Source organism: Ictidomys tridecemlineatus, chromosome 9 (genome assembly GCF_052094955.1).
Source record: "Ictidomys tridecemlineatus isolate mIctTri1 chromosome 9, mIctTri1.hap1, whole genome shotgun sequence".
Lineage (NCBI taxonomy): Eukaryota > Metazoa > Chordata > Mammalia > Rodentia > Sciuridae > Ictidomys > Ictidomys tridecemlineatus.
Genome location: NC_135485.1, coordinates 141,646,233 through 141,664,072, shown reverse-complemented (window position 1 = coordinate 141,664,072; position 17,840 = coordinate 141,646,233). Strand labels below are relative to the sequence as shown.

At 44.0% G+C, this 17,840-nt stretch overlaps 2 protein-coding genes across 15 annotated transcripts in view; one reads left to right on the top strand and one right to left on the bottom strand.

Annotated features, from left to right (window-relative positions):
* Jade1 (jade family PHD finger 1) overlaps positions 1 to 7,924 on the top strand; it is a 53,656-nt gene extending 45,732 nt beyond the window's left edge. For all 13 annotated transcript variants that reach the window (XM_078020697.1, XM_078020701.1, XM_078020694.1 and 10 more), the window contains 2 exons: positions 2,534 to 2,651; positions 4,155 to 7,924. In XM_078020697.1, coding sequence (XP_077876823.1) covers positions 2,534 to 2,651; positions 4,155 to 5,065 — 1,029 coding nt within the window. In that variant the 3' untranslated portion in view covers positions 5,066 to 7,924. The remainder of the gene's footprint in view (positions 1 to 2,533; positions 2,652 to 4,154) is intronic.
* Positions 4,985 to 17,840, bottom strand: part of Sclt1 (sodium channel and clathrin linker 1) — a 172,694-nt gene continuing 159,838 nt past the window's right edge. For both annotated transcript variants that reach the window (XM_078020706.1, XM_078020705.1), the window contains one exon: positions 4,985 to 16,181. In XM_078020706.1, the coding sequence (XP_077876832.1) occupies positions 16,119 to 16,181 (63 nt within the window). In that variant the 3' untranslated portion in view covers positions 4,985 to 16,118. The remainder of the gene's footprint in view (positions 16,182 to 17,840) is intronic.

Sequence of the window (17,840 nt, the reverse complement as noted above, 5' to 3'; positions counted from 1 at the left end):
GACGACATGAGGACAAATCGGAGGTTGGTGTTCTGCCTGAGTCTCCACTGTGGCAGGCCGACACCAGGAATAGGTGCTACGTGAGCATAACGAAGCCCCATGGGACCGTTCCTGAGCTGGCAGACAGCCCGTGCCACGCAGACTGCTGAGTGGTTGTGGTAATTGCTCTTTGCCGCAAGTTCACGCCTTGGGGCCTCGCACTCCTGGTCACCAGTTCTGGATCAGAAAGTCAGATGACAGGAGTGAACTTCAGGAGGTTTTGGGAATCCATAGCTTTCAGAAGACAAGGTTGCTGATGGGGCGGGTGGCCACTCAGGTCCCCAAGGCTGTCACTTCACTCTGGTGGGACTTTTCCCCCCTGAATATCTTTTTAAAAACATGGAGTAAAAATGCGTTTGGAAAATGAGGGCTTGTTGCCATAAAAACAATCTCCCTCTGCACTCTGGTTGTACGTCAGGGGCACAGTCCTACTTGTAAGTCACTCAGCAGAATGGTCATCTTTGAAAAGGAAGATCTGATAGAGGACACAAACAGTCCCCTGATCTAAAGGCATGTTAAGCTTCAGTGTTGCAAGCAAGTTTGGGATTCCAGAAAACCCAGATTCTCAGGGCAGTGTTCTTGGGGTGTGGTACCTGGGCAGCAGCAGCAGCTACTGAAAACAGAACTGCAGACTCTCGAGTCACAGGTGGGATCCGCAGTCTATTTAGGGCCCTCGTGTGTGTGGGAATCACTGCTTTAGGGGAAAGTGTAGGAGGGTTTTACGTGAGTGTGTACCGTGAGCTGGTTGGGTTTTGTTTTTGGTGTCTCCTTGAGGGCCGCTGGGGCAGACGGTGGCAAGTCTGAGTGGAAGGAACAGTAGGATGAGCCTGGAGAATGAATGCATGGCCCTCAGTTCAGCTGTCGAGCTGTCTGGCAAGGGCTGCTTGGTTCCTAGGAAGGGGTTTCTGAGTGTGAAAACCGTCGTGTTTTCCACAAGTGTCGAGTCTGTCTGCGGTAAGGATGGAGCTGGCCTCTCATTTCTGAGCTTCCACTCCTCATCTCATCTGGGTGGAACAGTGACTAGTGAGGAACACGGCCAGCCACCGCATCCCATGGTGGTCAGGATTTCTGTAAAGCTGCCTACTCCCTGGCTTGGGGGGGGGGGTGGCTGTTAGAGAAGGAAGTTCCTTTAACCAGGCTGAAGACACATGAGGTTTACTCAGTGATTTTCTTCTGAGTTCTTTAATTAAAAAAAACAGATATGGGTTTAACAGTGAAGTATTAGTAACATAAGGGATTGATGTAGGAACAAAGATAGGAAGACCCTGGTGGCCAGGTGTGCAGGGCAGAGCCAGCTGACCTGGCCGTTTCCTGCTGGGGCCGGGAGATGGGCCCAGGATGCCCGTGTCAAGCCAGCCAACCTGGGCTGTGTCTCAGTCCGCGTGTCCCGCTCCTTGGCAAACAAGACTGCCCTGAACACAGCTTGAATCGCGGCGGCTGACAGAGGTCGGAGACGAACGTCAAAAAAATTGTGTCTGTCCGGTGTGTGGCTTGTCCTTATGCTGGAATAAAAGGGTGGAGGCCTTTGAGCTTTCTCTGTTGAAAGCTGCAGGGGAAGTTTCGGGAGCGTGAGGGCATGCACTTGTCCCTCCTGCGGCCGGGCCGAGCTGGCCCGCTGGTGCGCCGTGGTTGACGCTGGTGCTTTCAGCACACTCGGCCTAGTGAGGATCGCTAGTAGACTTCAGCACGGAGGGTCAGTGGGGTCAGTGGCCGACTCTCTAGGTCTTGGTGCTGTTGGAGTGATGGCAGCTGGCGGAATGCTGACCATTGAACTTTGAGTCACTTGCGTGTGGCTTAGTGAGCGCGGGCATGACCCGCCCCAGCCACACGCTGCCTGTGAAGCAGAGCTCTAGCACTGGCGTCTCGGTTACAGAAGAATCGGGGAGAGGGCAGCGACAGTTTCCAAGAGACAAAGATGGAGCTGGACTGGAGACTGGCCAGTTACGGCTGGCAGAGCAGGAGGGAGGCGGCCTGGTGCTGGGACTCCTGGGGGCCAGGTCTTCCAGTGGCGTTGAGAGTCCAGTGGACAAGAAGCTTCCTGGAGTTGTTGGTGACTGGTCTTCCAGGGGACCCTGTGCTCACCTACTTGAGGCACAGCGGGGCACAGGTGGCTTGTGAATGGCGCTGAAGCTCGTTGGCAGTAGATTAATGGGAAGACATGGCTGGCGGCTGGAAAGTGGAGCCTGGACTGGATGCCAGGGCCTCCCCGGGGCTGGGCATGGGAGCCGGAAGGCTGTGTGCAGCCAGGCTGCAGCTCCCAGCCCCAGCTCTCCAGACTCTGCTGTCCAGCTCGGGGGAAGGAGCAGAACCTTCTTGTCCTCCCAAAAGGAGATAGGAGATTGGGCAAAATGCTGAAAGTGCATTTTGATTTCAAATGTCTGTTGAGGCCTGAGTAGAACCAATTTCTCGCAGTTAAAGAAAATTTTAAAAAGCACCATGTATCCATGATCGTGACTGTATCACTCACTTAGAATCTTTGTCCTCTGCGTTCTAGGTCCGGAACCTCACTTACATGGTGACCCGCAGGGAAAAGATCAAGCGATCTGTGTGCAGAGTCCAGGAACAGATGTTCAGTCTGTACACTAAGCTCTTGGAGCAAGAAAGAGTTTCAGGTAGGCATCATGCCCCGAAGGCCGAAACATGGGCAGGGTCTGCCCTCCACGCCAGCTGAGGGACAAATGCTTCGCTCTTTGATAGGGAAGAAGGAAAAAAAAACCAGGCAGCACAGATTTCCACATTTACAGAGGATCTTCAGGCATTAGCGGCATCGCGGTGCAGGGGAGCAAGGTGCAGACTGGGCCCTGAGTACACAGAAGCCAAGTCTAATCCTCACCTTCTTCCCCCTGGAAGGTGGGGATGGCGTCTCGACCCCCTTCTGGAATGGTCAGGAGACTCCAGGGCGATACGCAGCCAGGGCAGAGCTCTGGATACATGTATCGTGGGGACACAGACGGATTTGTTGATAGATCATCTAGCCTTTGCAGCTACCTGCAGCGTATTACAAGTATTGTCTTAAAAGTGTGCTTATGACACTTGTTCAGATGACATCCACAGTAGCCTTTTCTTTGTGTAGATGGAGTTTGACTCTTTTCCATTGAGCACCAGGTGTTATTTAGTGCTTTCTGTCTTGTGTTGCTCGGGGTGAGGCAGTACAGAAAAGCACACAGGGATCTACATCTGCTGTGGAAAGCGCATCAGTTACTGGGAGATCAAGGGCAAAGTTGTTCTACCTTCCTGGGGTTCCTTTGCCTGGGAGAGGCTTGGGGTAGAACCATGACCTCTAAGTGCCTCTTGGCCTTAACATTCTGTGATCCTAAGCCCCAGAACCTGGCAGCACCAGGATTTTAGAGATCTGAGGTTAGCCTTCGGTGGGAGGCAGGGGTCTTTGCCTTGGACGGTTTTAAAGTTACTGCACAGCATTGTAGACACATGTTTATCCTCGTAACAACCCTGCTAAGGTGTGGGCACTTGGGAGAAAGAAGCCCCAGCTTGCCCTTTTGTGTTCCGGTCCCAGCGGGTGGCTGCTGGCTGGGGAGCCGCCCACTGCAGGGTTGCTGTAACCAGAGGAGGGAGATGGCAGCCAGGGACCCGCTGACAGATCTTGCCTGGATTCTCCTTTGAAAATCAGATCAGTTATTTTTTTTTTTTTTTTTTTTTTTTTTTTTTTTTTAAAGAGAGAGTGAGAGAGAGAGGGGGACAGAGAGAGAGAGAGAGAGAGAGAGAGAGAATTTTAACATTTATTTATTTTTTCTTAGTTCTTGGCGGACACAACATCTTTGTTGGTATGTGGTGCTGCTGAGGATCGAACCCGGGCCGCACGCATGCTAGGCGAGCGCGCTACCGCTTGAGCCACATCCCCAGCGCCCCAGATCAGTTATTTTGTCTGAAGAAAAATGTAGTCCTTGGAAAGGATTTTTTTTTTTCCTGTGAAGAATTATACGGTTTTTCAGCTACTTTAGAAAAATGTCTGCATATCAAATGCAGATTCTTAAGACAGAGTAGGTGGCCGTGTGTCGTGCTTTTGGAGGGGAGAGTTGTGTCAACTGGGCGACGCCAAGGAGCCGGACTTTCCCTGTGGGTCTGCCCCTCGTGACCCTTCTTTGTTGTGTTCACAGGTGTGCCTTCTTCTTCCTGCTCCTCCTTCTCCCTGGAACACATGCTTCTGTTTAATAGTCCTTCTGTGGGTCCCGACGCTCCCAAGATAGAGGACTTGAAATGGCATTCTGCGTTCTTCAGGAAACAAATGGGTACTTCCTTGGTTCATTCCCTGAAAAAGCCCCATAACCGAGACCTGTTGCAGAACAGCAGTGGGGGCGAGGGCAAGGCCCTGCCCCGGCAGCCAGAGCTGTGCAGCGTGAGGGAGGGGCTGGGGGTCCCAGAGAGCTTTCTGAGTTTTGAAAAGACCTTTGCAGAAGCACGTCTCATATCAGCACAACAGAAAAATGGTGTGGTGACACCAGACCACGGGAAAAGAAGAGACAATCGTTTTCATTGTGATCTCATTAAAGGAGACTTGAAGGACAGGCCTTTTAAACAGAGTCACAAGCCTCTCAGGTCCACAGATGTGTCCCAGAGGCATCTGGACAGCACGAGAGCCACCCCCTCCCCTGGAGGGGGGCAGTCCGCGCCTGGAGCCAGGAGGGACATGGTGCCCAGGTGCAATGGCTCCCTAGTCAGAGTGACCTGTAGTCAGACCACAGTCCAAGTGCCTACAACACCTGCCAGCCCAGGGAAAGACTGGGGGGGGTTCCGGATTCCAAAGAAGGGGGAGCGGCAGCAGCAGGGAGAGGCCCTCGAGGGCACCTGCCACCAGCACTCAGACTACCCCTACCTGGGCCTAGGCCGAGCTCCAGCCAAGGAACGAGCAAAAAGCAAATTAAAGCCTGACAGCGAGAATGACGGGTATGTCCCCGACGCAGAAATGAGTGACTCGGAGAGCGAGGCCTCGGAGAAGAAGTGTGTCCATGCCAGCAGCACCATCAGCAGGAGGACAGACATCATCAGGAGGAGCATCCTGGCCTCCTGACCCCTGGCCTGTCGCCCTGTGCCGGGGAGGTCTGGTGGCGGGGACAAGCAGAAGCCCTTTATTCCTTAGCTACACAAACACATTTTTACAATTCAGATTGAATTTTTTTCCAGTCATTTATAAATCATCGTTGTGAGAAGTTTGTGTTATTTGCAGCTTGTTGAGGAGACAGAAGAGTAGATTGTAACCGTAAGACATGGTAGATCAGCACCTGAATTAAACACTACACAGGATGAGTGGAGTCAGTGTGGACGAGGGCAAGGCTTACCCACGCCTCGTGGATGTCTGTTGCCCTCTGCATTCTTCCCAAAGCACAAACTCCTGGTTCCCCGAGTATACAGAATCAGATAGAACTCTAATGAATTAATACATTTACAGAACAAACCCTCTCGTACCAATTGTAGCCCACAGAGCTCGTTTTCTAGGACTGTGGTCAGCCTTGAAATGGTGTGGCCCACAAGGCGGTTCTGCTGCATAGACAGAGGCAGCAGCTCTGACCCTGAGCGACACCCAGCAGCCAGGGAAGAGAATTTAAAGAGTCATTACTGGAGTCACTGTAGGAGGGGGAGAGCTGCTGCGCCTGGAGAGGCCTCGCTCCTGAAGCCTGTGAGTGGATGCGGGATGCAGGACTGGCAGAGAGCGAAGCCACCTAGAAAGTTCTCTGTCTGTGAGAAAGGGCAGCTGGAGTCCCACTTTCACCAGTTCTTCTGACTTTCCTCTTCCTTGACCACTGGCTCTTGGGCCAGCTTAGGTTTCCCCTGGCCATTGCCAGGACCTGGCCACCTGGCTATTCAATTCAAGTGATGAACTTCAGACTCTGGTGACTGGTACTTCCCAGAGCCCACCACTAGTGCATATGTTGGGGATCTGGGCTTCCAACATGAAGGGATTCCTTAATAAAAAGGGAAAAAAAAAGAAAAAAAAAGGAAAAAAAAGAATAAAGTGAAATAGGTTATATTTTAAAAACAATAGAAAGGCAATAACTTGCGATAAGCTCTTACCATTGACCGAGGCTGAACAGGAAGGAGACTGAGGTGTGCCCTGCGCAGGTTTCCTGGAGTCAGAGCTCTGCACTCTCATTTGTAACTTGGACTTTCTAATTGCAAATGGCAATAACTAGTAAGTTATCAGCAATAATTTAGCATTCAATTTGAGTACAATGTTCTGTTTTTGCACTCGCTGGAGTGTGTGTATTAAGACAGTGGATAGTGTTAAGGTACTGTTAATTTTCTTTGGAATCCAATGTAGTTGTGAATCAAACTTATGAGAAGGAAAGTTTAAATAGTAATGAGATTTAGAATTATGGGCATTTGGAACAAGCCCAGCTTTCCCTAAATTGCCCCTTAGTTTGTTAATACCAGGATTGAGATTCCTGATTCATTTACACATCTGTTTCCATGTGGCAGGGACATTCTGATGCTTAATGAATAATGCTTTGCGTTCTGTAGTTAACTTTCAAGTCTTCCAGATGATTGTCAACAACAAAAAGGCTTATTGAATTCCATCTTGCTATGCAAGTTTTATCAGATGATCGAATAGTAGATCCAATGCACCCCATTGTGTGTATGATGTTTCCAAACCAAGTCTTGACTTCTCAAGTACATTGTAGTAGCTAATTCAGGGGAGGGGAAAGAACGACCCAGGTTTTTAGATTGACTATTTTTGAGCTATGGGGCTCAGTTTGAAAGACTGCTGTCCAGATCAGCTTTTTGCTACGGATATTAGAAGGTTCTTAGGAATCCAAGTTGTACATTTGCTCGTAGCATAATTTAAAAATTAAAAAGTTTTTTTTTTTTTTTTTTAATATGAGCAAAAACCTTTTGCTGGACACAGGAGAAGGTTGACTCTATATAGTTATGAACTTTTGATTGCAGCAGCAGCTCTGGGTGAGAGTAGGATTTATAGAGGGATAATTTGTTAAGCCATAGAAAGAAAATCTAAATTAATCTAGTAAGTATATGACCTCTCACCATTTTAAGAGGTATCAGATTCATTTGCACTATTAGGAATGCTAGTTTTGTGCAAAAATAATGCCTTACCTGTTTTTCCCCACGTTTAGGTTGAAAAGCTTTCAAAATGTTCCAAGTTATGCTAAACCAAAAAAAAAAAAAAAAAACAAACAAAAAATAAATAAAAAAACCCCACACAAAAACAAAACACAAAAATAATAAAAAGCCCACATTTTTTATTCCTGCTTCGAAATGCAAATGGTATAGAGCACGGTTTCTCTGACAGTGTAACGAGAGCTTTGTAGGTTAGTCTCGTGTCGCGCTGGGAGCTCTGTGTGAGTGGCCATAGCCCCAGCCAGCCCGGCCCACCCACTCACATTCTATTAGTATGGAACCATTTGCTTTTTCTTTTTTTTTTCTCCTTTATCTTTCCTTGTGCATCCTGACCAAGAAATATCTTTGATTATGATCAATGTATTATGTCAAAATGTAGGCTAGTTAAACTTTTTGTAAAGTTGCCTGGAATGTCATTTGTTAGGTTATAAACACAAAATCTAAATGAAGGGTTTTATGTGTTGTGTACAAATCTTAATTATTTTGAAATGGACAAACTTGTCATTACATTTGTAACCTTGTACAGAGGATTTTTCACTATGTGCCTAGCTTGGTGTCCATTCAGCTAAAATCGAAAAAAAGGTGCATGAAGAGTTAAAAATCAGAAATTAAACAAAGTATATGTAGAGATGACTATTTTATATTACATGGCCCTATCCTGTATTTATTTCTACCCCCCTTTTTGAAAGTATTTATAAAACTAGTTGAGGACAGCTGTATTTTTTTGTTGAACTATTTAGTAGAATTTGTGCCTTTTTGTCTGTATGTGAATAAATGCTGTACATTTTGCAATACATTTTTAAGTGTCTTGAAATCTGCTTTTGCTACGTATTTAAAGGCCTATGTGACTTAGCAGCCCCAAATGGGTGTTTACTGTCTTGCAGTTCAGCTCAGGGATGAGTTGAAGGGGACACTGCGGATGGCAGGAGATAGGTACAAGTTCCCTGGGCTCTTTCTGGCTCAGCTCTGGTGGCTGATGATAATGGTGGGTTTTAGTTTTTCCACCTGGAGTTCTTATCCCCGGAATACAATTTCGGATCTGAAAAAAAAATCTACTTGTAGAGGCTACGTAGACTTTAGGATCAGAGAGACCATTTTAAGGCTGAACTAGTTTACCAACCACGCCGTGGTTTTCCCATCTGTAAAAGAGGGTGACATTTTGCTTCTAACTAGGGTTGTGACAGTTAAAGCAAATTCACAGATTATCTCAGAGAGAGCATGCAGCAGTAGGCATCTAGTAAGTGTGGGCTGTAATTTTTATTACTAGGAACAGGTCGTTCACTGAACATTAATTTTTAACTGATGAGGCTGCTGAGGCAAAAAATGTGATTCCTGAAGGATGGGAAGGTCGTACTCAAAGTGCTTTAGAAAATAATTTTTCAAAGAGTGGTTCCATTAAGTACTCTTGATGACAGACGGCTGGGACATGAGGATAAACAAGAGCAACTGTATCCCACAAAGACTTGTGCAGGGTCACAGCATTAGGCCTTGGCAGAACTGGGCCTCCTCGTTTTCCTTCCTGGAAGTCAGCCTTGCATAACCACCATGTGAGAAATCACAGACACCGAAGTGCACTTTTCCTTTTTGTTGCTTGGACAGCAGGACTGGTGTTGCTTTCACATTCTCTTGTCGACTGAAGAGGCCACAACTGGGTTTCATTTTTGTCCCAGTCAATTAAACATGTTCCCAGTGTTTTTTCTTTAGCATTAATTGTTGAGTTTGCTAAGGCCTTGCTCATTTCTCCTTAGCGACTATTTACTTCTACGTTGCTTGCTCCAAGACCCTAGAGACGAATAACTGTGATTCTTCCTACTAGGTCTTAAAGTTGAATAACCACAATAGTTCCCTAGGGAAATTAAGTCCCTAGGAGCCAAAGGAAGGGCCTGTCATCAGTAACCAAGCAATCTGTGATTGGAAACGCGGCACCAGGGACTCACATTTGTGTTTTCATCCAAGTCAGTTAGGAAATGGTTTCCACCTTTGAAACATTAGCCATCTGCAACAAACTTCTCCATTGATGTCAAGGTTGAAATCTTCAACAGGATTTACCCTTAATGCTCAGAACTGCATTAGATGATGTGCTCTGGCACCTAGGAGTTTGCTGTCCTGGTCGTTGGAAGAGGATGCAAGCTCATAGAGGCGGTTACCCCAGCCACAGGCCTTCCCCTGCTCCCTGTGCTGCTGCGCGAGCTCTGCCTTCCAGCCTTCGCTGAAGACGCTGTTTACCGGGACTTTCTCGGACATGTACAGGCATCAGAGATTTGGGGACTCGTTTTTCTCTGTCCTGTCTCTCAGCCTGGAACCTGGGAGTCTGAATCCTTTCTTCTTCAGTAGCCAATGGTGATCAAGGCCTGATGTGGAACTTCATGTCAGCCCAGTGTTTCTTGCTTCTCTTGATCCCACAGTCCAGGCCTCCTCATCTCTTGCTTGCATTGCTGCGCAGCCTCTGCTCTGATGGACCTTGACTCAAGTTGGGCGGAAGTCATCCTCTCCTAATTAGCTGTGACCTTGCCAATGCTACATGTACAGTGACAGCTTCTAGAAGAAAAACTGATTTTGTCATTGCATGCGGCTTCAGGGGACCTCCTGACTTCTGCTGATAATTACAAAGGCTTATCAAGTGGTAGGCACTGTTCTGCATTTCAAGTGTATTAATTTGTTTAATTCCTGTAACAAGAAGTAGGCGTGATTATCTCCAATTTGCAGATGGAGAAGCCGAGGCACAAAGAAATTAGTGAAATAAGAAGTGAAGTGGTGGAGCTGGGGACGGCTCCAGCCAGCAGGACCGAGCCCGCCAGGCTCTGTGGCCTCCAGTTCAGGAGGCTGTATTTTTGAGTCCACTGACATACTTTGAACTTGAGTCAGTGGTTCTCTACAGTGGAGCTAAAAACCCTGGCCTGGAACATCATGTGCTCTACCTCCTTCAGTCCCTGCCTTCTTCTAGGAAGAGTGGAATTTAGTCACATTTACATTTAAGTAACGTACATTACATGTAAAGTCCATGCATATGTGATTAAAGATTAAAAAAAAAAAAACACTGCCATCAGGAATGAAGGAAAAAACAACAAATCAAATTCTCTTTCCTGACCCATAGTGCTTGGAAAGTTAAAAGAATTATTTAAAGTCAGTTTCTTGATAGTGAGCCTGGAAATAGGACTGATGTTCAATTTCAAATTGAACCTGTGCAAAACTTCCAAATCAGAATTTTTGTGATATAACATAATTCAGCTAGTTTACCAAATAAGCAATACCAAATTAAGTAGCAAAGATTTAAAAAAGAAAAACACTGTGTACTGTTGTTCCTAATGTAAAACCAATGTGACCTGTTATAACATCTTACATATGGCTGAGGGTCTTTTTCTTTTTTTGTTGTGCTGAGGATTGAACCCAGGGCCTTGTGCATGAGAGACAAGCACTCTACAACTGAGCTACATCCACAGCCACTATGGCTGACTTTTAAGCAGTGCATTTGTAATCATGGGTTAATCAACTGTTGCTTACACTTGTCTGGCTAGTACTTCTAATTTCAGGATTATTACTGATAGAAAACAACTTCACGCCACAGATCTTTTCTCTCCTTTTCCCTCCCACTGCGATTCAGCCTCAAAGGGAGACCCTCCTTTTTCTCACCACTTTTGGCTCTGCTCCAGCTTCTCTGAATTGTTGGAGTTCACTTGATTGCTCTCTTTTCTAAAATATCAAATGTATATGATGTTATCTTTGCCTCAACTATATCTTTCAAAAACCATGCTTTAAAATGCCATGCTTATTTTGATAAAAGAAATCATGTAATACAATACAATGTCAACCACTTTACAATTACCAAACGCAATGCGGCTTTCTTAGGTAGAATAAAATTGATGAAACTCATCACTCAAGTTGGAGACCTTGAAAAGGAGGTAGCTGACCAATGATAACTTCCTTTGCTTAGATGTACATATTCCATTAGTTACTTTTCCATTAGGTTTGGAAAAACAATCAAATTCTACTAGATAGGAGGGTGCTTTTTCTAGGAATTTTCTATGATACATATACTTTGACAACCAAAAGGGCTTTTGGGGTTAGGATCAGATCAGAGTCAGGGCAAAACAAAACCAAAGAGGCTCACAACTCAGAATTTTGATAAAGTCTGTGTATGATGAAGTGGAAGAACTTTTCAAATCCTATTCTGCATCTGTATTTTTCATCAAGAACTGTACAGGACAGAATGTGCTGAGACACCCAGTTGTTTGTGTGAGGTGAAGTCTCCTGACCCAGGAGTTTACATCCTGGGCCCTCGGAGATTTCTCAGGCTTTGGCTGAATGTGCCACGAAATGGGAGAGGCATCCAAAGTGTGGGCTCTACCCTGCACAGAAGGAGAACGTGTGGCTTGAAACAGCTGGTGCTGCTTTCCAGCAATGACCCTGGGCAAATAACTTTGTACTTTTTATCTTTGGAACAGAAACGACAATACCTACCTGGCGGGGGTGTTTGATGGTGGGCGATGATAAATGCAAATGCCTCGCACTTCACAGAGTCTCAAAAGACATCATTAAGTCCGCAGTGTAGTTGTAGAAATGTGATTATAGCTTCTCAAATTCTCTCTAGAGTAGTTTACATGAAAGGAGATGCTGGTCTCATAGAGTGCTAACAGATTTCCTTATACATCACATCATGCTCTGGTGGCTTTTTTTATTCTGTGAAAAAAGGACTCTGCTGACATTGGATGAGAATTTCCATGATGCCTTCTCCAGGGAACTCCAGGGCTTTAACAAGCATGAGAGGGGCAGGTGGTGATCTCCAGGCTGCTGCGTGAAGTCACTGGGAAGACCAAGCGCTTTCCTCCCAGACGCCATTACTGGACTAGATGTGGGAAAGAGGACGAGGATGGCATCTTTCATGTTGGTGAGGCAGACAACGGTCTTTCCTGATGTTCTCAGGACAGTCAAAGCAACAGTATATAATACTGAAACAGGTTGAAGATCACCACTGATGGGTGCCGACTCTTCATTGTAAGGGAGCTGGTGGTTGGTGCAGTTTGTTGACTGTACTCATCTGCCTGGTCTTTCTCATCTTTTCAGTGATTTGCATGAAAATATGGGTAGCATGTTTATCAAATCTGTGGATGACTTTTATTGTAAGTAAAAAATTGTCTGGGGTGCAAGAAATACAGCAGTAAAGCAAAACTAGTCATGGTCCCTGTGCTCAGGCTAACAAACTAGCCGACAGAACCAGAAGCTAAAACAACCTTGGACACATGGCCAATCCTGCTTCTGGGACAAAGATCTGGCATAGCAACAAAACCTTGGAAAAGGACTTAGGGTTTTAGTTGACAATATGCTCAATATCTGTCAAACAGCAACTTCCAAAAAAAAAGAAAAGAGGAACTAAATGATTTTAAGCTACATTAATGGAAGTATAGGCCCCAGAACGGCAAGACTCTGCTCATCTGAACACTAAGAAACATTACATATGAACATTTCCATGAATGGCTGCTGCTATGACTCTGGAAGCATGCTTTCTTAAGAATATGTCATCATTTTCTTGTGGTGGGGAAAGGCAAGGGCACAGAATTCAAGACCATATTCATCCCCTGGAGTTTCTGGTAATTGACACCCCCTACCCCTCACTCTCCTGCAGACCTCTGTCAGAATCTAGGACAAGGGACTGACAAGTTTACTCCTTTGCTTTGCGGGGCATGAGATGATGTATTCTAAGCACACCTAGTGTGAAGCTGGGGTTCAGTAAGGACTTATAGACTGAATGAGTGAAGAAGATTTGCAATTTATATATCCAATTGCTGGTCGGTAACTGGTCAGCTCAGGAACTCAAAACCAAGTCCTGTGAGAAAATAGGAATATTTACTGAGAGGAAAAAGAATTTGTTGTTAAAATCTTGAAAACTGCCGTGTGGAACAAGGTCTAGACTTTTTCTGTTACACAAGGTGGAACGAAGGCAGGAGACACACTGCAGTCCACTGTAGGGAAGAACTTTTGAGAGGTCAAAGCCCTGGAGAAAGGACTGGGCCACCCGGGGGGAGGTGAGCTGCCCCTCTGTGAACTTCAGCAGCTGTGCACACCATCAAAAGGTACTGCACTTCATCTGCGTCTCAAAATAAATGAGCCAGCAGATTCCAAGTTGCCTTCCCTCACTTGTTTACATTCAGTTCTGAGTGGAAGACATAGAGGTGGCCTCAGTGCACACCTCAGGAGTTTCAGAGGGAATGTGTGGCACATGAGGATTTTTTTGGTGAATTTTTGGGCTAAAGGCACTAGTTTTGTAAAAAAAAAAAAAAAAAAAAAAATTACTTTTGATGCCTTTTCATCCTATGACTGTTATCTGAGTATACACATATTTATTTTTCTTCTCTATATAATCTAAGAGAACTAATATCATTGCAAAAGCTATACAATTTAAGGGCTGGTAAAAGGCAGATTTTATACATAACCTCAGGGTATTGCAGTCAGTGTCTCTCTCCGTCTATTTCTACCTACCGATACATACGTTTTTCGGTAAACTAAAGACATTTAATAATTTTTGATAAAATTTTTGCAAAAAAGCTCATTACGGACTTATTTTGGAACAAATGATAAAACACATTATGGTTAAAGAACAGATTTCTAGTAAAATGTTTAAAATGTTTTTTCTCTCTGATTTGTTTGAGAATTGCTTTGGCAAGATGGTGCGGCTATGAAATATTCAACATCTGCTGAATAAATGCATGGCTGAATTGTCGATAATGTTCTCCCCACTCGGGCAGCTATGGTGCTCACACCAGAGGAGAAACCCCAATTTGCATGCTTGTGTACAAAGGAAAGAAGAAGTAATCATGTCTCCTTTCTTCCTCAGGGAGACACAATAAAGAAACATGAATAAATAAAATGAACTAGCTGTGCTGTCCTCGATTTCAGATTTATGTGATTTTCCCACTCTCAGTCTCTGCTCCTAAAACACAGTTTACAGGATAAGTGATACTGTCTCTATAAATGAAGTTAAGACTTACTGATATGAGAAATGTTAAAATCACAACATTTTTACATCAGTAATTACTAACAAACTTCTTTTTTCTGTCTTTTTTGTGGTACCAAGCATTAAACCCAAGGCTACCCTGCCAATCCTTTAAAAAAAAATTTTTTTTTTCCAATTTTTTGAGACAGGATCTCTAGTTGCCCAAGTTGGCCTTGATCTTGGTATCCTCCTGCCTGAGCCTCCCGAGTAGCTGAGATTACAGGTGTACACCACTGTACGCACCCAGCACTAACAAACTTTTCTCAAAACAACAACACAAGATCCCATCATGCTCGGTATACCTTAAGTCTGTTCAAATTCACAGAGGTCAGAGTGGCATACTGTTATAGGTCCCCCTCCCCGTCTTGGAGAATATCCAAGTACTGAAGAGGGGCGCCAAATGGAAAGAAAACTGTTAATATCAGAATGCAGAGAGGAGTCGCCCTGCGCTCATTTAGCGTGCAGTCCGTAAGGTCTTGTGCTTGAACACTCAGTATATGAACAGTAATGAACACCCTCTGCATGCCAGGAGCTGTGCTGAGTGTGAGGATACTGTAATGACCCACAGCAGACATTATACTGCTCCCAGGGAGCTTGCAGTCTGCTAGGGAGGAAAGAAGTCCAATGAGTTAATTGCAGATTTTGATCTATACTATGAAGGAAAACTACAGCACACTAGTAGGAGTGTCCTCACAAAGAGACTCAGATTAACGTGGTGGCCAGTGAAGGCTCCTCTGAGGAAGGAATGTCTGAGTAGAGATCCAAAGGTTATGTAAATGGAGAAAGATATGCTAGGAGGGAGGGTCATATGTTGATGGAAGTAAAGGAAGACCATCAAGTCTAGAGCACAAGAAATGGAAGGGAGGCCAGGCATGGTGGTGCATGCCTGTAATCCCTGTGGCTCAGGAGGCTGAGGCAGGAGGATCATGAGTTCAAAGACAGCCTCAACAATTAGCAAGGCCCTAAGCAACTTAGTGAAACCCTGTCTTGGTGTTCAACTGCTGGTACAAAAACAAAGAAATGGAGGGGAAGGGTGATGGGGGAAGAGAAGAGGTGGCTAGCTGCATCAGGTAAAGTCCGAGGCAAGCTCTGATGTTTCTATGGCTTTAATTTTCATCTCCAAGCCAGATTCCTGTGATTACCCATTTTTTTTTTTTTTAAGCACCATTCCACTTTGGCTAAATATCTACACATGGATATTTTCATGTTACCCCAACTCAAACTCTTTGTCTTTTAACTGGACAACTGCAACAGTCTCCTAACTGCTTCTCCAGACGCACACCTCTCCACCCTCATCACCAGAAACCATCGTGCATCCAGCTCAAAGAATGGATCAAAGAAGATCCACAGGACTGTAATAGCCCAAAGCTGTGCATTCTTAGAATCAAGGATTTCCATTTGATTAGTTCTGTTTTCAGTAATATTAAAAACCCCCACCCCAAATCTTAAATTAATTGTGTAAATATTGGCAACCATGTAAGTTAAAAATGAATTACTATGATTATACATTAAAATACATGACAGCATAATTTTGGAAAGTGCATAATTTATTCCACTGAGGAGTTCATAATAAAATTAATTCTTAGGAACTTTAAAAATGAATTAGAAGTAACAATCAGATATAAAATTCCCAAATTTTAGAACCTGAAATATTAAGCTCTGAAATTTTCTTAAAACCTCTTTCTCATAATTAGCATAGTTTAAAAAGTATCATGTTCTTCCAAGGGAAAAAGGGGGATTAAAAAATAGACACACTGATGAAGCCCATAAATTCTTCTTGGCTGGCTTTATTCTCCACTGAAGCTCAAATATAGGATTATATTTTCTTTACTTTCAGGACGCTGTCACTGTTCTGTTTCCCCAAACCCTTAAGACAGAATGGAAAATGCTTATGCAAAATGACACAAGCCTTAACCATTCTCTGCAGGATTCATCATTTCAAATATCTCTAGTCCAACAGCTTTCCCAACACTACAGTTCTGTGAGTGAACTATGAATATTTTTAAATATTTTCCAGATTCATCATGGAGGCTGCTTTTCTTCTCTGTACTGTAATCACACTGAGCTGCAATTAAAATAAACAATCAGTAAGTAGTTACTTTCTCTATGGAAAATCTTAGATTAATACAAAGCACAATGCATCACAACCTACAGTTCTTGAAAATAATCTCATTGGAAGGGATCTTGAAAGGTCATTTTTTTTTTTTTTTGGTTATTCATTTCTGTTTTAGTCTTGTGTGTTCACAGTGTCTGTATTACATGAGAGAAATGCATGTCAAGTATGACATTCCCCGGCTCAGAGTGATGTACTCAGAACTCCCAAACATGTTCCAGATGGATGAAAATCACCTAAACCAAAGTTAATCAGAAAAATGTCTAAACCACACAGTGAATGTGAGCGAACACAACACAGGCTGGTAGTAAAAAGATGAGAGGATGTAGTAAGAAAAGTCTAATAGTAAAATAATCTTTAGCTACTAATTTGAATTGTAGAAAAGATCTATGAATACAGGAGAATACACGGCACTGGGGACATGACCTTCCCATCAAGGTCTTTCATTCCACAGACACAACCACTCCACTTACAACCACTCCTTCCAGCTTTTAGGTATATTTTTAGAAATACTCTAAAAGATAATATGTATACATATACATATGTATTTCTTCATTCCTTTTTATTTAAAAATGATAAGGCCTATGTGCTTTTTATTATGGCTTTTTTCTTCTAAATGATCTGAATTAGAAATAATTTCATATTAGATCTACTTTCTTTTCTTTTTTTTTTTTTTGTTACTAGGGATTGAACTCAGGGCACTTGACCATTGAGCCACACCCCCTGCTTTATTTTTGTATTTTTTTTAGAGACAGGGTCTTGCTGAGTTGCTTAGCGCCTCACCAAGGCTGAGGCTGGCTTTGAACTCCTGTTTCAGCCTCCCAAACTGCTGGAATTACATGGGTGTATCACGGCCCCTGTACTTTATTCTTTCAACATTTGCAGACTATTCCCTGTGTGGACATCCATGACTTAACCTGTCTCCTGTTGTTGGGTATGCACATGGCTTTTAGTCTGTTACAATTGGAGACATACTTTCTTCCTTGCAAAGACTTTTCCAGGTATAAAAATGGGTCAAAGATTATGCACATTAAAAATTTTGGGGAGATACTGCTAACCAGTCTCCAAAGAGGCTGTGTCAGTACACACCTACATCAGTAATGCACACAAGTGCCAGCACAATGCATTATCAAGTTTCAGGATCTGACAGGTGAAAATAATATGTGATTAATATTTAAATTTATATTTGTCTTGTGGGTGAGGATGAGCATCGTTTTAAAAGATTAAAAGACATCTGTCTTTCCTTCTCTGTAAAAACCCTTTATCCACTGTCTATTGGACAATAACATTTCTTTCTCTTTTTAAATTATTTTTTTAGTCGTACATGGACACAATACCTGTATCTTATTTTATTTATTTTTATGTGGTGCTGAGAACGGAATCCAGCGCCTCACACGTGTCAGGCAAGTGCTCTACCGCTGAGCCCCACCCTGGCCCCAGCACTTCTTACTTTTAAACTTACGCACTTTTTCTGTATACTCAGGAAACTAGCCTTTTGCTGGATGTGTTGCATATGTTTCTCTCAGTTTGTCACTTGCTCTATGATGTTTTTTTTCCCGGTGCTGGGCTCCCAACAGGTCCTTGTGCATGGAAGGCAAGTTTTCTACCATT